Source organism: Poecilia reticulata, chromosome 12, assembly GCF_904066995.2.
Source record: "Poecilia reticulata chromosome 12, P_reticulata-male-v2, whole genome shotgun sequence".
Lineage (NCBI taxonomy): Eukaryota > Metazoa > Chordata > Actinopteri > Cyprinodontiformes > Poeciliidae > Poecilia > Poecilia reticulata.
The window spans coordinates 19,309,588-19,331,682 of record NC_088841.1 but is presented as its reverse complement, the minus strand read 5'-3'; the positions used below and the strand labels follow the sequence as shown (position 1 = coordinate 19,331,682).

The following is a 22,095-nucleotide window of genomic DNA, read 5'->3' as shown; positions in this document are numbered from 1 at the left end:
TGTTGCAGCTCCATAAGAACAAATACAACTGGGTGATGTAGTTACAATTATTTACTTAAGTCGATAAATGTAGTACCTTCAGGACATCTTGAAATTGTGCAAAAATAACTAATTCTGAATTCTTGATTGATTTTAATTAAATTTTTTAATATGATGTCACACAAGTAAGTAGTGTTTGACATGCTGCCTTAAAGTCCACCCACAGTTATGCCTCTGTTTACTCAAATGTTGTGAACAAAGGTGTAAGTAGCTTACAAAGCCATGATATCATCATCAAGGCTTGTGAGGAAAAAAGTCAGTAAAAAAAAAAGTGCCTTTATATACAATGTATGCAACTATCTGACTTGAACTGAACTGATTTGAGCCAGTTTGAATAATCCTGAGTGGATTACAAACAATAACCAACAACTTCAAACCTGTACAACCAGTTCTTGTTTTTAGAAGTTCCTGAAGTTGTATTTTACCTCATCAGTCAAACTTTATGAAAAGGGATTAAAAGGATGAGTAAGACCCAAAAATGAATATGACGCTCATGCCTTTGATGTGTGCATGTAAACTTCTGACTTCTTGACCTGTACGTAAAGAATGCTTTGGAAATAATAACCTCACTCAGTTAATCCAGCAGATTTTCAATATTTATCTGCTGTGCGAATAAGACTCAAACCTAATTGACTGGATCTAAACAAATGTATCTTTTAAAAGTTAGTCTGAAACAAAAAGCTCACTTTTTTTTAACGTTTACGCAAACTCACCCTCCGGTACGGTAACAGCAAGGCATGCAGCATGCACGTGCACAAACAGTAGTACACACACTGAGCTGTGGATTTAAAGAGGAGGAGAGGGTCCCCACTCGACTGAACGAGGGAGGAGCGAGGGGGGAAATAAGATGACAAGAGAAGAGGAGGCCCAGAGGTCAAAATGAGGTTCTTATGAGGTCAGAGGTCGGACAGGTAGAGCTGTGAGGAAGAAGAGCAGGAGAAGGGAGGAGGAGGAGGAGAAAGACGAGGAGCAGGGCGGCTGGGCAGCTGGTATGTTGTGTCACAGGTTCAGAGAAAGAGGAAGAAGTTGGACAGAATCCCGAGGAAGAGAGACAATTCCAACATCATCTGCAGTGAGATGTGTGGAATGTTGTCTTTTTCTCAGGTTACAAAAGAAAGCAAGAGTGAGAGAGGAAGAGGAAAAGACAGGAACAAGGAATGAAGGCCCAGAGCACATTTTCATTTTGTTCAGTTTTGACTCTTTATCCATCCCAGACATACACACAAAGATATGTATGCACACACTTATGTGCACACATACGCAACCAGTCCCACATGTAATCCAGACATCCATAGTAAATGGAAGGAATTTTTTGCACAGTGCATTGAGATGGTACATATACCATTGGTTTTAGTTTTTTTTTTTAATCACAATCCAAACACTTCACAATCCGGTCTCTATGTGACAGACCGACATGTGCATAATTGTAAAGAGGAATAACATTTTTGTAAAGAGGAATAAATTTTTTTAAACAAAAATCTGAAAAGGGTGATGAGAATTTGTATTTATCAGTCTATACCTTGGACTCATCATCTGTGGTATGCCTCCACCAGCTTTATCCTTTTTTGTTTTTTTTTTAAGCAAAAAACTTCCATCGGATTGGTTTGGAAGTATTTGTGTATTAAAATTGTCAAGTCTTGCCAGAAATTGTCCCCTGTTGTAACTTTCCTTAGACCATTAGGACACCTGAATATAAAAATGTTTTGTTTCAAGCTACCTCCACTCCAGTCTCATGTCTCTTACAGCCCCTAACAGGTTTTCTCTCAGGACTGGATGAATTTAGCTACATCATCTTCCAGTCACCTGAGACCACTTTCCCAGTCTCTGTTTGATATGTTGATGGTGATAATGGGCTGATCTCCAGTACAGTTTTTTTTTTCTTCTTTTTTCTTGCCACATGCAGTATTTTGCTTGTGGAACAAAATGTTATCATGCTTGGTCTGCGCCCTACAAGGCTGGTAGAAAACCGCAACTAAATTTTAAGGCTTTTGTTTAACAAAGACTTTTCCGTTGTTGCCATGTGAACCGGTTATCCCCCCCTGAACCATGGATCTCTGCAGTCCTTCATAAAATATGTAGAGCCTTGGCTACTGTTTAAAACCTAGCCGTGTTTTAAACATTTCCATAACATTACCCTTCTTCGTGCTCTTGGTTTACTAATGTTCTCTAGCAATTCTGCACTTTATTTTGGTAATTTTGGAAGACATTCCAGAGTAAAAGGGGCCTGAATATAAATGCAGGTAGGTCACATTCAGACTTTTATTTGTAAAAAGATTAATTGATTAATCACTTTCCTTTACTTCAACATCAAGCACTACTTGGTCTGTCACATAAGATCCCAATTAAATACACTGAAGTATGTGGATCTAGGATGAAAAAATGTGAAAAAATTTCACGAGATATGTTCACAAGACACTGCGCTTGTCAGATTCATACCTTTACGGCTGTGTCGCCTTAAAATTCAAAATATAAAGGAGAGCTATGATGGTTTTCCTAGATGAGTAGAAACATTATAATTCATATCTAAATTATGAAGTGCAACAAAGTGTAACTTAACAAAAATAAAAATTAAAGAAGATGACTTGTGCCCCGGTGAGAAATGCACAGAGGCGGTGTTAGTGCATGCTGATAAAAGCCATTTTCATGGTGGGAGAACGACACCATTCCTCAGACCTCAAAATCATCGTCTGAGACTCATCACCGTAATCATCATCATCAAGAGCAGCAAACCACCATGCAGCCCCAGTTTCTGATCAACTTACCCCTTCTGAAAAACGGGGGTCTAATAACTCTTGGCTTGTGCACTATGCGTGAAGGCCTTGTGTCCGTGATCTCTTGTGGGGCAACAGAAACAAGGCACAATGGCTGTTACCCACACTCTAACGAAGCAGGCAATTTTCCACAGATGAAGGGGAACGGAGGGGCACTTTCTGGGGCTCAAACAGGGCAAACATTTCAATTAAATACCGAGTCCATGTTTGAAAATAGAGATTTTGGCAAAATGCCTGTTTCCTTAGAGCGACACATTTTTAATTCCTTACTTTTCTTTTTAATCACCTTTGCTTCCAAATTATTTTTAACACTGGGATATTCCCAAAAATTGTCATTTCAAACCATAGTAAACAGAATAAATATAAAACAATAAAGAAATCTTCATTTTCTCCTTTAAACTCATATATCCAAGTAGAAGGGATTTTGTAATCATCTTCATCATCATCTTTAAGATAATTACGAGCAAGCATAAGCCATTGTGATTTAAATATATAAATAGTAACACTCTACTAATACATAAAATGTTTTCTCTTAAATTCATGCTGTATTGTGTTTGTGTTTCTTACCATTAATGACACTGGGGGACAACAATGTAGAGTCTCTGTCCGCCAGACGACAGGCCCCCTCTTCTGACAACCCGGGCCCCTGTTGTGGGGCCTGACCCTCAAGTGAAGACACGATATCTGCACGGTCAATGTTCTTTAAAGCAGTGTACAAGCTCTCCACTAAGCAGCACACACACCACAGTGAAAGACAAAAGAGAGAACATGATAGAAAAGATAGAAAATGAGAACCCGTCTTGCAGTGAAGCATCTGTAAAGTTACACTTTCAAATTCTCTCTGAGTTTCTTTTAACACAGATCCGTTTGTGCTGCTGCTTGCTGTTGGTTGAAATCTAAAGAACTTTCCAGAGTTTTAAACATTGTATTTAATCCCCTACAGAGTAAGTCTGTAGTCAGTTTAATAAGAATTTTAAATGTTGGACTCACTTTTGGCCCTTTTGCCCTCTCTGCTGAGCCACAGGTTGAGCAGGGCGGAGCTCTGGTCCAAAAGGGAGTTTGGATTTTCTACACGGATCCTGTTGATGTCGTCAACGCTAAACTGAAGCTCTCGCGCCAACTCTGAAAGAAAGAGCAGATAAAATAAACTGGATATGTGCACCAGTAAATAAAGACATTACGATCTCTTACAAATTAAGTAAATACCACAGGTCATCTCCTGGTCTGTAAACTGTAAGTTCACTTAAGATGACCTGAACAACTTTGACAAGGGAACTCTTCCTTAGTCAAGACCAAATCAAATCAACCACTAGTCTGTGTTTACTCGCTGTATTTGTTTCAAGCTTGTACAAATCTGAAGTTACTAACCTGCCCAGCTTAAGCCCAGCTGATCAGATATGATGTTGATTTTGATCTCGGTTCTCTCCATGGCGTTCACTGAAGCTAAAGAGAAAATGGGAGCAGTTTAGGACCCGCAAAATATCATGAAAAGACGGTGTCAAAAACGCCAGATTTCTAAACTCAGACGATTGTAATCGGGAATGTCTTGATTCCAGGTTCCCTAATCCTAATTCGCGATTTAATACATTCATTAGTATTAGATTCCCTAAGATTTGTCGTCATGTTTTGTGCTGGTGATTTTTAAAGATCACCACCTATATTTAGCAGATATATTGTGAACATATCTGACAGTGAATATTCTTTTGTTGATCTCACAAATGTGGATGGGAGAGACCATATTGGCCACTGCAGCTCCTAGTCTGTCAGTGTCCGGATGTTGCTCCGTGCACAGTCCTTAGTTGTCATCATATGCATCAGAAGTTTTTTATGAGGCTCAAAGTGCTGAGTTTGTGAGGATTTAAAACATTTTCTTTCAGTTTTCTTAAGATTTTGTGTCATGAGCAACTGGAAGAACACTAAAACATGAGCTGAGTTATTAAAGTCACTAAATGAAATACTAAGCATGTTACTGTTAGCCTAACACTTCAGCAACCAGCATGAATTTAAATGTATGTTGTTTGAACAACCAATAATTGCTTCGCTTTCTTTTCATTTATAAAGGAGAAAATGTTTTTTTATTAAATTATTTTAATTATAACACAATGGATATTGGTAAAATTATTGGGAATTAGTTCAACTTCAAAGTACTAGCAAATTGCTTGCAGTATAAACCTTTGTATGTGTAGTATCTGCATCAATAGGCAGTAGATGTGCCAACTTGACTTGGTGGTAGTTTAAGGTGAATTTGTGGCAATTTCTTTGAGGTTAAAACTTTCCTGATCAAATTAACATCAGGTTTTTGCCTCATTTTGAGTCTGAACTACAGAAACTAAAGTTCAAACAAAAAAAATCTGTCACAATCAAGAAACGCAGAAAGAACAAACTTCACCATTCTTAATGTCATTGGAGAGTGAGTAAAATGCTGTGCAATCAGAATACTATTGTATTTCACATAACACTTAATAAATACAGTTTGTGAATTCTTGTGAAGGTACTAAAGAACATAGTATAAAAAAATGTCTCTTTTTCAATGCCTCTGTATCAGGGGCTAAAACATCCTGACCAGGACAGCCAGAATCCTAACATTTGATCTATCATTATGAAGTTAAGTAGAGTATAGCTATAAAAAAAGTTATAAGATTACAGTTCGTCATGTGTGAACTAAAAAGATTTAAAACTGATCAAAGTTTTAGTTAAGATTTCATGATAATACATACCTTTTCTCCTCTGTCCAGCCAAATAAGCTCTAACCACAACAGTGTTTCTATCCAAGTAATCGTCACGGTTAGGACTGAGTGTGGGTATAAGATGTAAGACTTTGGGGTTCATTGAAATGTTAGTCCCATAGTAGCATTCCGTAACCATTACAGAGGGACCAAGGTGCAATGTAGCAGCGCTGTATACTTAATAGACAGAAGAGACCTTTTCTCCCTCCTCCATTGGGAAACCACTTTTTTTGTTTTAACTTTAAGAGTAACTGTTACACATTTACCAAAAACTAGTGTAAAGGGCTCCTCTGTCTAGCTCCACTGGGAGGTCCTGCTCATTCTCAGTGCTCATAAGCTAATAGTATCTGCTGCCATGCCATTGGATGTCGCAGTGGAGACACCAGCGCCATGCTTAACCAATCACAGAAGTCGTTGTTCGAATATCCAAGACACTCAGGAAAGAATAAGTCAGACTTTCCAGGTGCCATGGAGCTACTGCACTGCAGGCCATGTTCCAGACGGCTGCTTGTCTCCTGGCCTCACATTCTGTGTGCTTTCATCGAACTGCACTGCCACAAACTCTGGGGCATACTGTACAGCAGTGCATTGCATCCAAGGCTTTAGTCTTTGTGCCATGCGTGCACATGAGACAAATAGAGGCAGAGAGGGTGGAGTAGGGGCAGATTGGGGAAGCGGGGGGTCTGGGCAAAAGGGCAGCGCAACATTCTGTGCCCATCTCCAGTGTGTGTCTATGAGGAGAGGGCTGAAGTACAGATAATAAAAACGTACCCACACCGGGCTCGTTCAGTGCACTGTAGCGCTCTCTCAGGGCCAGAGGGGTCAAAGTTCGCCTGCGTTCCTCACTCCCAGCAACCTAAAATAGAGACCAAATAACAATGGTTTCTTATGGCAAACGATTGTCTGGAAAACATCTTAATTGGAGAACATGGAAACGACAACAGTGAAATAAAAATATTCGACTCTAAGAGGAATAAAGCAGCCTTTAAATTGGTTTGCATCTCTGGTGCAAACCAATGCATAAAAAACTTTGAAATAAATTACATGTCTTTATTTTAATAATGTCCCATCTTTGCTACAAAGTAATATAGATACAGGCCCACATAAACAAAAATGCAATTTGTCAATATGGAAAGCAAATTATAAGTAAAAGTCTTCAAAAATGCATGTCTGTACTTTCAAAGAACTCTTTAAGTCCAACAGTAAAAATGAATTCCTTCAAATTCATCAGAATGTTCTAACTGGGCACATTTTTATTGTGACATTTTTGAATTATTAAATTCTCAGACAACTAAAAATAACTATTCATTATTAATCCCCTGCTACTTGAGATGTGTACTAATTTTTAACCCAGTAAGAATTTGACCTCACAACCTTCATTTATATTCATTTTCTAAGCTCTCATGTTTAAATGCGTGCTCATGTATCATGGCGAGTTCTTACCTTGACACAAGGTGGCATAGTTATATTAAGGTTACACAAGACGTGTTGCGAGTCCTCGTACTTTGTGCATTTCCTCAGAAAAGACAGAAACCCAGTGGCTTCCTTGTTACTGTCCCTCACCTGGCACATACAGGTGACAGAACAAAGAAGGAAAAGAGCAGAAAAACAGATAGACGTAGGTGGAGAACAGACCAGAGAAAAGAATGTGAAAGAAAGAGTGCACAAGACGATGCACATCGGAAAATATTAGAGTGAAAGCAGAGAAAAAGAAGGGAGGAGTGAGAGGAAAGGACAAACAGATCAGAAAGAGGCGTTAGATCTCTCCACAGAGCCTCGAGGTTGGTGCGCAGTAACATTGGACAAGAAGCAGGGGGAAACAGGGATGGAAGCAGTCCACAGGCAGGCAAGAGAGAGAGAGATTTACCTGCACATTTTACCTGGGCGTCTGTCAGATCAGACAGTTACAGAGTGACCATGAGAGAAAGAAAGAGAGACAGTGAGACAGACACGTACAGACAGGCAAGGCCGCAAAGATTGGAAGGCAGGCAAAGAAAGTGAGGGAGACACAGGGCATGCAAACAATTACCCAAGAGAGTCGGGGGATAGATAGGTAAGTTGTTTGCTGCATGGCTACAAGAATTTAGGTAGGTGCTATTACATAGTACCATAAGTCACACCGACAGATATGGATGGCGAAAAAAAAAGAAAAACTGGATGTACTTAGGGAAAAAGAACACCGTACAACACAATGAAATTACATCAATATGGTCACAGGACAGACAAGACAAGGTTTATACACAGAGTTTCATGTAGTTTTCAAAGACTTTGCTCTCAAGTGTGAGCTACATTTAATCTTGGAGCTCCATCAACCTGTGGGCTGACTCTTCTGAATCAGTTTATACATCATTCATGCATTTATTGTTCTTTTCTCTGCACATACGGATTTGTCTTTGTTGATTTGAGATCAACTAAAAAAAAAGCGTTAAAAAGGTTTTGTTGTTGTTTTTTGTATATCCTGGATTTACAGCGAAGGGCTGAAATACTACATTAAGAGTTAAAACCAAACCGCAGGTATTTTTAAACCTCTCCAGCATAGAGATGCAGACGTTGGTTTTCCAAGTTTTTCCCAGACATTAAACATCGTTTTACAGCGTTCCCAGATTTGAACGTCAAATGGTGAGAAAGGCTCAAAGATTTCAGTGTTGCACAGAAAATATAATACTTGAATGAAGTTAAGTTTCAACACTTTCTAGCTTTGAACATGTAAGGAAATATCTGACATTATTGCATTAAAACCGCCATTCTGCCTCAGTCCTCATCATTCAAATTTATTCATTTTTTTTCACCAAACTTTTCCAACAGTACGTCCAATTAATTGCAGAATTCTATGATAACATGCTTTATTTTTAAATTGATAATGATAAATTCACAATAAAGGCAAAAAAAGATAATTAAATATCACATGTCCTCCATATAATATTACAGAGCAAATCATATTATACAGTTGGTATAAATTCAACTTTTATTGTTTGCATCGTCAATTTTTCAGGTGGGCAATAGTCTTTTTGTTTCAATGGCACGCCCTGCTTTTCATAATATTGATACCATTAAAAATAGTTACTGTTGGGTGTCTGTTAATCAATAAGTAATCTGGAATATTGGAAGAATATTGATCATCTGTAAAGAGGATCCTTGCTGTGTTAAATCCCAAAACTAAATAAAATAAAAACCCATATGGAATGAATGGTAAGTGATAGAAAGTTAGGCAAGTGAACAGCCACATAGAGACAGACCTTGACAGAAACAGGCAGTCTGTTGTCTCTGAAGGCCTGGAAGCTGAAGCTGCGAGGCTGCTGAGTGGCCTTCCGGATGGGTACTAAATTCCCAGAACACTCCAGGTGCAGCGGCATGCCCTCCATAAGCTGTGAAAACCATCCCAATGTTAGAAAACAAGCAGGCTATGACCATCCACTTCAAAATAAATTACTAAAATGTACATCTCCGAGACTGACTGAGAAGTAAAATAAGGGAGAACATAAAAACAAAGTCAGTTCTTTGCCACTTTTTCTGTCAGCGTGATCACTGTTCTCCTTTGCGCTTACCTCGATGTCTCGACTTCGGGCCACCTCTGAGAAGTTTTCGTGCAGTTCCAGAGTCTTGTCCATCTTGTCATCTGTCATGCAGTAGCAACGCAATCGACCTTCCCGAGCTTCGTTCATCTTCGCGAAAATTACAAATTTGGCCATATATGGGACTGACATGAGCTCCTTGTACAGCAAGTTGGCAAAGGTCACTGCCTCTGCTGTACGAGGACAATCTGCCAGCCAGAATCTGGATGGGAAAGAGGAACAAATGATTCAAGCTAGTAGACACTAAATGTCTGCACATGAAGATTGTGGAAAAAATAAGAAGGGTGGTAATAGATTTTTTCTTTTCACAAAGTTCGTGCCGAGTTGCTTACCTTGCAGACACGTTGGTGGTGAAACTGGCACAGCTACTCGCGTACATCAGCTTGGTGGTTCCAGTAATGTCCTCCCACTGAGCTGGAGCTGTTCCACCTAAGTCACAAAAACAAACAGTGAGTTTAATCTGCAAAGACACAGTTTCTTGCAGTCCTTAGCAATTCGAGGTTGGACTTTTTTTTCTTTTTTAACAGTACCTATAACACTGCAGAGAAGGCGCAAGCTGGTGGTGTCTCCCTCCCCTGCATCACGTGGACTTTCCCTCCAGGATGGAGGTAAAGGAATGCGCAGACCAATTGGACGGTGGAACTTGCGCCGCCGGGGTTCGATTGTAACCACCGGGCTGAAGGTTGCCTGGTTTCCCAGCTGCCTAGTTAGCAGTTCATCAGGGATTGGTTGTGCCTGAAATTTATTCAGGGGGACAAAAGATTGTTAAGAAAATCCAGAAAAAAAACATGACTGCAGGAGAGAAAAAAAAAAAAACTAACAAAAAAATCAGCGTATAAAGTTTCAAAGGATAAGTGTGGAACTAATGCTTAAACGAGAACTGAAGAAAAAAAAAGTGCAATAAGCTGAAACAACAAACTCACAGCCATACTCACACATGCAACAAAGTCATATTTCACATCTGACCCAACTCAGACCAGTGCATCAGCTCAGGCAGTGAGGCTCACAACTTAAATCAGGCAACTGAGCAGAGACGAACGACAGCTGGATAAAAGCAAAACATAAAACAAACCAATGTCAGGCAAAGCAAAAAATGCAGACTCATGCAATTGATTTTACATCGACTTGTCGTCGAGACAAAACAAAAAATGTTAGTAAGGTATGTAACCAAAACAAACAAAGAAAAAAAATACAATGAAAGCCCATTATGTGTACAACAATAAAAGGTTTGCCTGACTGGTGACTTATGTGTGTCAACTTTACAAGCAGGAGTCTATTAAAAAACACTGGTTTCATCATACGGTTTCATAATCAGCAGTGCAGTTTAAACAAGCTATTTGAAATGTTCACTTGCTCACTCACTTATTTCATGTTCACTACAACCAGGAATAACTATGGTATAGAGTGGTCAGTTGTTATTTGTTTATTTTTAGACTCTAGTGAGTGTGTTGTGTTAGATTTGTGAAAAGGGGTATTAACTAAAGAGTTAGGCAAATTTCTTTATCTTGTGCTTGAAACAGAAGGGTTGAGACGCCGATTTACAGCTGAGAAAAGTCACTTACGATGCTTAGATATTCTTAAGAGGGCAACATCAACATGAGTCCTAAAAACTAAAAGTATAGTATATTCCCTTATTTGCCAAAAAGAGCAGCTCAAAAACATAAATCAATGAAAGCCAACATTAATCCAGCGGGTAAATGTGCCACTAAAGACCACAGAGTTTCTCTCTTTCCAAGACAGAGTGAAACATCAAACATCCCAGCAGTTACTTTTTCTATGCGTTGGTGCAGAAATGTCTTCCCATCTCTTTACCTGCAATCCCAGCCTCACTCTCTTGGTGACGGCCGTCTCAGGGAAGATGGCTTCCACGTGGGGCACCAGCTTGCTGGTGAGCCGGCCACCTTCGGGGCCGATGAGATCGCTTTCCTGCTGAATGCGAGAGACTACAGCAAAGTAGAGGGGGAAGTCGGTGGAGATGATTCGACGTATCCTCTTCTTCTCCAGCTCCTCTTGACTCTCCAAGTCTACAGCAAAGTGAAGAAAGGTCAGAGGGAGGCAAAACGATGGATTTTTATTGGCTTAATGTAAATCAGGAGAATCTTGACTTTCAAAGTTTGCTGAGACAGCGGCCTTGAGAAAGTTTCCTTTGAGGGCTGCATCTCAAGGTGGCAAGTGACTTTTCTGAGAACATGCAAGCAGTTGTGGGAAGAAAGTACCTGTTCAAATTAAACTGACCTTCATCCATGCCATTCAAAATGGTTTCTAGCACTTCGTCTCCATAGCGATTGCGATGCTCCTTCCAAACGGAGCCGTTTTCACTTCGGAGGACCACAAGTTCCCTGTCCCCACGGGCCAATGAGGCAAAGTGGGGGATTTCCACTATGACAGGCCTGTGAAGGTATAAAGTACTTTTAAAAGTCTTTAATGTCTTTATAAATTTTTCAGTTTGAATCAAGAGTCTTCAGTGAGTTAGAGGCGATTACATATTTGTACTGGTATAAGAAATTCCTGGTTTTCGACAGAATAATACAAGATACTTCTGTAATGATCAAAGACCTCAGTAAACCAAACCCATGACAAGCATGAGCAGAGGAGGATCTGCAGGGACTATAGGTGAGAGGAAAGAGGTGAAGAATGTGGGTGGTGAGAGCTGGAAACAAGGACAGTTGAGGACATTGCAAGGGTACAGTAGGAATTACAACAAACCAAAATGAACGGACCAACAACGCTGTCCAAAGTCTGAGTAATATACCAATAAGGCACAACATTAAGACCAGAATGCAGTAATGTTACAAACTGTAGAGCACAGTCTGTTCTAGAATGTTTTTATTGCAACCATCATGGACTTGTTTAGAGCATTAACTTCTTATAGAGCAGTGGTCCCCAAACTTTTTCCTGTGAGGGCCACATAACTTTTCCCTTCTCTGGTGGGGTGCCGGTGTCAGTTTGTAACAGAAAAAGTGTTACACGTTTATCACCTGCGCTGCGTTGTTGAGGGGGGGTTGTTGCGCGTTTCTCGATTGACTTATTGATTTTTACCCAGAAAGCACATGGGCAAAAACCGTTAGTGAAACGGTCACTGGTATTGACTAGTATATATTCCATTGAGGGAAAGTAACGTTTTGAAGTATAAGCTGCTAGTTACAGGCATTGCTTCGAAGAATTCAACCTGGAATGCGGCGTTCATCTGCTCTACCGCTAGCAAACAACCGTACTGATTAAATAACATAAAAGTCAAGCAGTTCCCTAAAAGTCCAACAGATGGCAGCAATGCGCCATGAAAAACAAAACACCCACAGTTTACGGGACACACTTCCTGCTAAAGAGCCCCCTGGTGGATGAAGAAAAATCCACATATAAACCGGAAAATACAATATATGGAAAAAAATCTGAATGCTCTCTGGTATTGTTCAGGGGGCCGGACCAAATGTGGAGGCGGGCCGGATACGGCCCGCGGGCCGTAGTTTGGGGCCCACTGTTATAGAGAATAAATATGGATGTCCTTCTGTATTGCATTCTGGGATCACTGGGGGTCTTAGCAGAAATTGAACTCTTTGGTAGAAGTCAGAAAGAGAAAATATGAAGAGAAAACTGAAATAAGGATGTTTGTTGTTCTTGTGATCATTCCTTAATTGAGCCAGAGTAGCTCGCCTAGCAGATAATGGATCAAACCACAAGGGCTACTCTTCACTCTCCACTTGTCTTAATGAGTCCACTCTGAGCATCACTGCTAATTCACAGGGACATTTTTGAAAGACACCGAGTTCTGCAGACCAAGAACAACAACTCAATATGGAGATTCTCTGAATCGGCCGTACAGCCGCAGAAATGTGTCTTGTCAAACTGGCTGAAGTCCTTATGCTTGCTCCTTCGTTCTCCCTGCTTCTGATGTCAAGGACAAAATGGTTACTGGTTATCTAATATATCCCAACAACTAACAGGTACAACAATGAAGACAAAATTAATGTTTGGACTTCACTTGTATGTGAAGTTCACATGCAAAAATATCCAAACTTTATAAATTTTAATTTCCAGAATTTTTTTTTATTCACAATATCATTCCGACTTTGCGATAGATATTTCTTCATTGTGGCCTGCCTTTAAATTTGAAGCTTGCACAAGCCAGAGAGCGAAAAGCAATGGATGAAAGGATGGACATTTATTGTGAAAAAATTTGTAATTTTGAAAATACTCGCTATTTTCCTTAATTTAACCTCCTCATACTTGAGAAATACTTAAAATTGCTAACTTTAATACTGCTGAGCACAAACTGACCAAATATGAGTTCGACTCACCCCAGAAACTGCATGCTGGAGGGCCCCAGGGAGATGATGCGACTAGCCAGGCCCTCTCCCTCCACCAGTGGAGGAGGCGTCGTCAGTTTCTGGGGTTTCACAAGACGGCAGGTGATGCGTGTCGGTGCAGCGCAGGTGCGGGGAGGGATGATCACCCGCAAGCCGTGGTGTCTGCTTCCTCGCATGGAGCCTCCACGTGCATCCACCATGAAACTCACCAGGAACCTGGGCATTGTGGGGTGACAGGTGGTTTTAATGCAATAGTACTGATAGGAGCTTTTAAAGCAAGCAATTAAAGGATTATGAACTGATTAGCTCACCCTGTGTGAATGGGGCTGGCCACAGGGCTGACGTTGTCTGAGGTCTCTGTAGCGGGACTACTCGGTATAAGAGAATCCTCATCATACTCTTTTGGTAAAGGGATGGGCGTGTGCTGAGAACAATAATAATAATAAAAAAACCACAAAAAAAAACATACACAACCACAAATGGTAAAGATTAAGACACAGAAAAGGAAAAAGGAAGAAAATAAAATGATTAAAAATGCTCCATAATGTAAGAAATGTAAGGAAAGGACAGAAACAGCCAGAAAAACTATTTTATATTAATATTTTATTGAGCAACATGAGCTTGTTAAATGTGAATGAGGCTGAAGGCTACCTGGTCGAGCTGTACTGTCTCCGGGGACACACAAGGAATCCTGGGAATAGCAGGGGAGTATGGCCTGTGAGGGAGGAAATCAGAAAAATCAAAGGCAGAACACAGTGACTTCATATTTCTATGCAATAAAATATTAATAAGGCAATTAAGTTTTCTGTATCTAATTGTCAAGAACAACCATATGCATGCTTGCTCTTAACAGAAAATGCATGATGTTATCTATTATGACAAAATATACAGTGGCATTCAAATGTGCAAGCAATGCTAATGTTTTATATATAGACAGCAGAACCAGCAGAATCTGATTTCCAACTAGTCATAAATAAATGACCAGTTTGTAACTTTTGATGAGTTTCGGTTAACGATAGCGCATATTGTTTGACAAAAACAAATCCAGAGATCTGATTCAACATGTATAGAAACCAACAATCTATCCACTACACAGCAAAGACCTTAAAAAGTAACCATCTGCATAACTTTAGCCTAATTTTATTAGCATGTGTGGTTCAAACCTCAGAAACCTGACTTACGTGGTTCCCGCCCCCCCCTCAAAATCTCTCAGGGTTTTCTTTGGGGAGAGAAAGTCATCATCCTGGTCTTTGAAGTCATCAAGTTTCAAATAGCGTGCGCCATCCAGCCCGAGCAATTCATCTCCTGGCGATACAATAAAAAGGAAGAGGAAGGCTGAAAAGTTAAAGACAAAAAAATCTCAAAAGGTAAAAAAAAAAAACTGGTTGTAAAGAGAACAGGATTAGGAGAAAGAACAAGGTAGCCCATGCAAAATGGTGGCTGATTTCATCTCCCAAGTTCTACAAATTTCCTATAGCAAGAAAAAAAATTATATATAGATGCATGCCAATCTAATTTATTTGTTGTGTATTTTAAAAACTCATCTATAAATACTTAAATGTCAATAATTTCAGCTGACTTTATCCAAAAGGTTAAGATGGTTGGTAATACACCTCTTTCCCATCCCTTCGCCTTAGAGAAACCACAGAGAACAACGGCCACAAGGCAACTGTAAACATTGTAGTCCAAGCAATGGAGTCAAACAACACTGAGAACAAATGGAAACCACAGAAGTGGAAAAAAGAAGCGTGGTAAGACAGTGATCATTAGGACAGCATAGTACACTGCATGGAAGGGAGACTGCAAGGCAACCTGGTGACAGCCGGGTTTTTTGTGAGCATGCTGATTACGGATGGAATAACTGTGTGGTTCTGTGTAGGAGAAAACAACTCGGTTATTAAACAGAAATAATATGTATGACTTCTAAATTAGGCACTTAAACAGACAGAGATGTTTACAGACATCCACCAGGACAGGCTGTTCCGCAAACGCCAAAAACATTAAACAAGACCAAGAGGATTGAAAAACGAGGCTGATGTGCAACTGCCTGTGCTCATATCAAACAGCAAATGGGGTTGTGTGTTGTTTTCAGGAGAGTCACAGCTGCTGCACAGCATGTGTTTAATTAGTTAATGGGTCAATTAAGTTGCAAAAAAGAAGAGCAACATTATATTAGAAGAGAGCCATTTTTGACGAATTGGAATACTGTCCGTAATAAACCCGTTTAAATTCGCATCGGACGCCGGTGAAAGCAAAATGAGACGTTTACACATGCTGATGAGAAGCAGGAATATTTTTTTTCAATAAATTTCTGAAGAAGCTGGAATAGAAAAAAAGAACAGAGATACAATAGAGAGGATGAAGATAAAGACGAGAAAACAGTGCTGGAGTTGAAAGACAGAGAATAATTAGAAAGACAATTAGTGACACACAGAGATAATGAAAGTAACTGCGATGACGGCACACATTCACTAGCCACCGGACCGGACAAGGCAGAGAAATGGATACAATCATACCTAAAGTTAGCTGGCAAACTCCTACAAAACAAATAGAAGGAAAGGTTATAAACTGTAAGCATATAAACAGAAACATCGACAGTGGCATTTTTCTATACTTCCCATGAAGTTTTCCTCTAGCTAAATAAGGCAAAAGCTGGAAATAAGCACAGTAAAAGCAACAGCACCCTCCACAATCATTGGCATACTTGGCAAAGATGAGTGAAAAACACATTAATCACACTTTGGAAAAACATATTTATTTAAGGGAGAAACAAAGCTTACGTTAGAAAATTATTTTTAACTATAAAAAAAAAAATCACTGAAGTCACAATTATCAATAACACTGAACAATTCTGATATAAAATTTTTTTTTTTTTTTTTTACAAAAACTTGAGATAAAATCTACGTTTTGTGTGAGATATGGCCCAGAGGTACGCAGCATTCAAAACAGTAATTAAAAGGTACACAAAGTTGAAACATCATAAAATTATCTTAAAAAACAAACAAAACAAAAATATGATAAAGTGCAAGATTCAAACTTAATGAAATCATTTCTCTTTTTGTAAAGTTGTAGTGATTAGGAACTACAATTACAATGTCAATGACTTCCAGTTTCCATGGGATGCAAGTGTGGCATAAATTTAAAACCTGAAAGAAAACATGTCTAACTGACGACTAGATATAACATCCGTTTGCTGTGATGCCAATAACTGTGAAAGATGCTGAAAACTGCATGATATAACATAATTCTAACAGAAAACCTACCTTCATCTTCAGAAACATCCAAAATCTCATCTACTGTCTCAGGAAAGCTCATCCGATGCTTCTCTGTGGTCATCTGTGAAAAACCAAACGGAGATTAAAAGTAAGATGAATGGCGGGAGTAGAGAAAGGAAACTTTGGATTCCACTTTGTCCAAGAATTTGATCAAAAAAAGATATATTTTTGCCGTGAAAATAATTTTGAAGCTCGCTTTTTAAATCATTGTACCCAGAGGGCGATGCGTTACTCACAGCGGAAACAGACTCCTCTGTAACCAGCTTTAGCACGTCGATGACAGAAATGTAACCCAATCGCTTAGCGATGCCAAGAGGAGATGTCCCATTCTGCAGAGAAAAATACACTTCAAGAATGTTCTCCTTTTTCAAATAAAATATCAGCATATTTAATTTCTATGCAGAGTTTAGAATTCAAAACTGTTAAGTGCAAGTAAATAAAAAAAGAACATTTGAATGTCTTACTGATGTGATTTCATTAGGCATGGCTCCATGTTTCAGTAGTAAAGTCACAATGTCAGTGTGGCCCTGTTGAGCTGCTTGGTGCAGAGGGGTGTAGCCCATCTGCAGGAATAAAAACAACAAATGTACATTCATTCAAAAGTATAAAGACAAAAAGCAATGTTCCTAGCTCTTAAAGTCGCAGAAGAGTTTTACCCTTGTTTTGGCATTCACATGAGCCTGCTGCTGCAGAAGAAACTTCACCATCTTTATGTTTCCATAGTGACAGGCCACATGGAGGGGGGTATAGCCCATCTGAGGGAAGATAAGAAAGACTTTATGAATAGTTTCTAATTGTCTGATTCAACATGATTAACAAATCTAAAATGATTCAGACATGGCAACAAAAAATGCATTATCTAAACAGGACACACACACAAAAAAGAGAACTTTATTTATTAAGAGCAGTTCAATTATAAACATAACTAATGAGCACATTGGCATGAATACTTTACTATTTAAATATGTTTGTAGTTCTGTTAGCTATTGTCATTTTGCCTACTTTTTCCAAAAGCCTACATGTTTGCCTAGCTGTTTGACACAATGTAAAAATAACAAAATAACCATAAAGATTATTCACAGCTTTTGAATTTCACCAAAAAAATTGCAGACTATGTCTTAGCTGCGCCATTTACTTACTCCTTAAAAAACATTGCTATAGTTAATATGATTGTTCATTTCACTGACTATGAAAAAAAGAATGCCATCTGGTGACGAACCGTTATGTTCAAATGGCTCATTCTGTATTACAGAAATTACATTTCACATTTTTCAAGCACAAGCCAAGCATTTGTGCTGGCTTGGTTGGTTTAAATGGTTTAAATCTCATGCCTGAAAAATCCTTATTTTATTGAATGTCTGTTGTTTAGTCTGCTGGTGATGATGCCTTGCTGTAGGTTAACAAATTAAATCAAGTAGTTTCATGCTTAAATCTAATTTAACATATTACATTTAAGAAGAATCTTTAAAAAAAAAAAAACCTGACTGTTACACACTGTTTTAATTTCTATTTCTTTTCTCCTCCGTAACATTGCTGCGGTTAACATCATCTTGATTAGCACCTCTATTTATGAAAACAATGAATCCGACTGATAGACTTTCCTTCATCTCGAATCCCTTTACTCAGTTTTGACCTCTGTCAAAAATGAGGACTAGGCAAAGAACTATGAAGCAGCATACTGTTTAAAATGAGCTAATGATTCCACTCAGATTCTGATGTCAGCCTCTGTGTTTTATCAGATCCAACGAATCTTGTCAACGCATGCCCTTGTCCGGCGGTGTGAATTACCCGTGAAGCAGCATAAACGGATGCGCCCTGTTTGACCAAAGTGTCTGCGATGCCCACATGACCCTCCTGAGCTACGAGATGCAGAGGAGTCAGTCCATTCTGAAAAGCAACGGCAAAAAAGAACCAGCCAACTTCAGTTTAGCTTGCCTCCTTTAGCACCTTTTGTATATTCAAATTCAAGAGATAAACTTTTAGTTCCGTTTTACCCTACCTTGTTTCCGAGGTTTACATTTGCCTGTTTGGAGATGAGCAGAGCCACAATGTCGGGCCGCCCCTCCTGTGAAGCCAGGTGCAAGGGCGTGATGCCTTGGAGGGACTCTGCATTTGGGGACGCTCCATTCTGAAGCAGAACACTGGCCACCTCCACCTGGTTCTGCTTGGCAGCTATGTGCAGAGGAGTGTAACCGTTCTGGAGGAATAGACAAAGGCACACACACACACACAGGCATGGACATTGGTCTTTGGAACGCCTGTCCGAGTGCAACTCACAGTAAATACTTGAATGCTTCTGTAAAAGAGATATCTAGCAAGTACAAGGACAGGTTCAAGAGTTTCTCCATAGGCTGAGGGCTTGTGTGAGCATGTGCACACTCATCAGTGAGCATCTTACTCGGGCAGTGCTGTGGGCAGATCCTCCCTTGCTGACCAGGAGTTTAACAACATCCAGGTTGTTGTGATGCACGGCCACATGAAGGGGTGTCAGACCGTTCTGTCAACCACACACACACATACACATGTAAACATATATAAACCTAGAGATGCACATACACAAACATAACACAGAAATATGTGCGTGTGTATGGGACACGTACTATGGTAAAAAGCTGATAAAGCAACATTTCCTCACTAAGGTTTGATTATCGAGGTACAGGAGTTAAGCGATGACTCACTTTCCCTGCTGCATTTGGATTGGCGCCTCTTTCCAGAAGAAGCTCCGCTACATCCACTTTTCCATATTTAGAAGCTACATGGAGAGGAGTGAAACCTTTCTGCTCCAGAGACGGGGAATAAAACGAAACACACGAAAAAGGGTTGACAGATAAATTTACATGTTGATGATGCAAAATGTGACACCGGGGTTTCATAATCCACCCCACCTTTGTCATCTTCACTTGTTGGGCTCCTGCGTCTAATAATATCCGTATGGTGTGGATGTGTCCTTCACGTGCAGCGATGTGTAAAGGCGTGTGACCTGCAGTCGTCGCTGAGTCAGGGTTAGCCTTGTGCTCTAGGAGCAGCTTGACCAATTCCTTGTGGCCCATACGAGCCGCACAGTGTAGGGGTGTCTGGTCATCCTGCAGGGGGATAACAACAGTGCTGAAATTGTTTTACACAGCAAATTAAATGATGATCACAGCGCCAATGCAAACTTGATATTCAGAACCTGAACTCAATGCAAGTCTTTGTGAATGCCTAAAGGAGCCACTAATGAGATTTTTTTTTTTTTGCTTTTCTTAATAATAAAAGTACAAATGATGATGATACCTTTGCTTTTGCGTCCACTTGCGCTGCGTTCTGTAGCAGGAACTGAGCCACTTCACAGTGTCCTGCTCTGGAGGCCATATGGAGGGGGGTCTCCACTTTCTGTTACAGTACAAAGAGACACTTAATCGAACGGCTCAAATACTCAACCGATGAAATATTTGCTCTATTAAGAAGTAGAGACGGTTGTTACTGCTGATCAGTGAAAAACCATGGCTAAAATCAGATCCTGATTGGATAATGCGGAGAACCCATGTTCTCACAAGTCAGCCAATTTCAAAATGTTGATGTTTCTAGTCTTTAGTTGAGTAGTTTTCTCATCATGTCAAGATAATGAGATTTTGAACTTGATAACAATTTTGTAATTTAATTTTTTTGACATGGCAAAAACTTGACTTTGTTTTGTTGTGCCGATTATTTGGTGATCTCATTATCTTCAATAAACAAGCACAATTTCTTAGTGATAATGGTTCCATAAGGTCCATATATAAAATAAATAAATAAAAAATAGGCTAATTTTGTGATTGCAATCATTTCAAACAATATTATCTGGAGCTCGTTTCCCAAATAAACTTTCAGTTAAACTTATGTTGAAATAAAGGAAATCCAATGTCAACTAAAAAAAATATTTCGTAAGCCTATTTTCTGGAGATGAAATTTGCGGCTGATGTAAATCCTCACTCAGTCCTGTGACAACCCTGGTTGTTTGAAGGAATGGACCTGTTGGCTGCAACGGACTTTATGAGACCTTTGTCCCATGTAAGTGCCTGGATGCTGTGTAGAGGGAAGGAGGACCGGATGTTGGGGTGGAGGCTTTTCTCTTCCCTCTCTTTGCCATGCACGTCCCCAAGGCCCAAATTTGTTTACTTTGCATTTTGGTCGCGTTACAGTTTCTGTAATTTATCACTCACTCACTTCACATTGAGCACGTCCACTCACTTATATTAACATGACCTATTTCAATGACTTCATACATCATATTATTTGTTGCTATTTTCTCTAAAATGAATAACTGGAAACCATTCTTTCACATTTTTGTAAGAGCCAATGAGCCAGGTTGTGACAGTGTTGTAATGGGTGATGAAACTGGATGCAACACAAGACCTACTTATTTTTGTACCACAGTCCCCCTTTTAAAACAAATAAATAATTTTTCTCTTTTTTAAAAAGATTATGGTAGTCCACTCATACTCCTGTAACAAACAAAAAAAATCACACCAAAGGTACACCCATCTATGAATTTCACACATGATATTTAAAAGTAAATACAATACTTTTATCTTTTACATAAAGTTTCTGGATAGTATTAAAAATGCGGTAAAGATAAGAATCACTGACTGATGAAAATAGCCTGCTTGGGTTCAGCATATCAATGGGTCTTACCACATTGGAAGCATTAGGTGAAGCCCCTCTTTGGAGCAGGTTCTTTACTATGTTTAGATGGCCCATGAATGCTGCTACATGAAGAGGAGTGAGACCCGACTGTACGCAAGGACAGAAAGAGAGAGAACAAAAATCACCGTGATTTAAATAGGAAGCATTACAACCAGAAGCATTCTTGGCTGTTGTTTTTTTTTTAGTGCATTCAGGTAGTGGAGACCATTTGTAAAACTTTGAAAAAAATTAAAATAGATGGTGTCAGTTCTTGAATGAATTTCCCAACCAATCAAAAATGAAGGTCTGAGGCAGTGTGTGCTCACTCCTAAATGAAAATGCATGCATAAAAACCAATAGAAAACTGTAAGTAAGACATTCTATCTAATGCCATCCTTTCTCACAATGAAAACAGCATTAAATTAATGTTTCTTTGTTTTTTTAATGTAGTACTTTTGACATTATTTGAGTAGGATTATGATTACATGTTTGAATGAAGTTCCATTTCAAAGTTGCGGAACAGAACTGCCAGGTGTTGTTTTCTATTTGAAAACTTTGACGTGACATTTGGGCCCATCATCTCACCTCCGTGACAGCTTCCAAGGAAGCAGAGTGCTTTAACAGCAGGTCCATTGACCTCATGTGGTTCTTCTTGCAAGCAATATGAAGAGGTGTGAAGCCATTCTGAGGGCACAGGAGAGAAAAAAAAAGTTCAGGACTCATTTTGAACCTTTGAAGCAAGTTCTGTTTTTATAAAAACAACC

At 39.4% G+C, this 22,095-nt stretch overlaps 1 protein-coding gene across 6 annotated transcripts in view; it reads right to left on the bottom strand.

Moving 5' to 3' along the window:
- ank1b (ankyrin 1, erythrocytic b) overlaps positions 1–22,095 on the bottom strand; it is a 97,896-nt gene that overhangs the window by 13,902 nt on the left and 61,899 nt on the right. For 3 of the 6 annotated variants that reach the window (XM_081613521.1, XM_081613516.1, XM_081613517.1), the window contains exons 12-40: positions 21,917–22,015; positions 21,341–21,439; positions 19,961–20,059; positions 19,573–19,770; positions 19,366–19,464; positions 19,086–19,184; positions 18,687–18,884; positions 18,476–18,574; positions 17,344–17,442; positions 17,152–17,250; positions 16,924–17,016; positions 16,676–16,748; positions 15,929–15,949; positions 14,594–14,717; positions 14,064–14,127; positions 13,724–13,836; positions 13,404–13,628; positions 11,344–11,498; positions 10,921–11,132; positions 9,639–9,843; positions 9,441–9,537; positions 9,082–9,310; positions 8,773–8,901; positions 6,980–7,099; positions 6,308–6,392; positions 4,179–4,253; positions 3,801–3,932; positions 3,378–3,536; positions 2,802–2,873 (exon numbers count right to left, since the gene is read on the bottom strand). In XM_081613521.1, coding sequence (XP_081469647.1) covers positions 2,802–2,873; positions 3,378–3,536; positions 3,801–3,932; positions 4,179–4,253; positions 6,308–6,392; positions 6,980–7,099; positions 8,773–8,901; positions 9,082–9,310; positions 9,441–9,537; positions 9,639–9,843; positions 10,921–11,132; positions 11,344–11,498; positions 13,404–13,628; positions 13,724–13,836; positions 14,064–14,127; positions 14,594–14,717; positions 15,929–15,949; positions 16,676–16,748; positions 16,924–17,016; positions 17,152–17,250; positions 17,344–17,442; positions 18,476–18,574; positions 18,687–18,884; positions 19,086–19,184; positions 19,366–19,464; positions 19,573–19,770; positions 19,961–20,059; positions 21,341–21,439; positions 21,917–22,015 — 3,571 coding nt within the window. The remainder of the gene's footprint in view (positions 1–2,801; positions 2,874–3,377; positions 3,537–3,800; positions 3,933–4,178; positions 4,254–6,307; positions 6,393–6,979; positions 7,100–8,772; positions 8,902–9,081; positions 9,311–9,440; positions 9,538–9,638; positions 9,844–10,920; positions 11,133–11,343; positions 11,499–13,403; positions 13,629–13,723; positions 13,837–14,063; positions 14,128–14,593; positions 14,718–15,928; positions 15,950–16,675; positions 16,749–16,923; positions 17,017–17,151; positions 17,251–17,343; positions 17,443–18,475; positions 18,575–18,686; positions 18,885–19,085; positions 19,185–19,365; positions 19,465–19,572; positions 19,771–19,960; positions 20,060–21,340; positions 21,440–21,916; positions 22,016–22,095) is intronic. The other 3 variants (XM_081613520.1, XM_081613518.1, XM_081613519.1) reach the window with 3 other exon arrangements.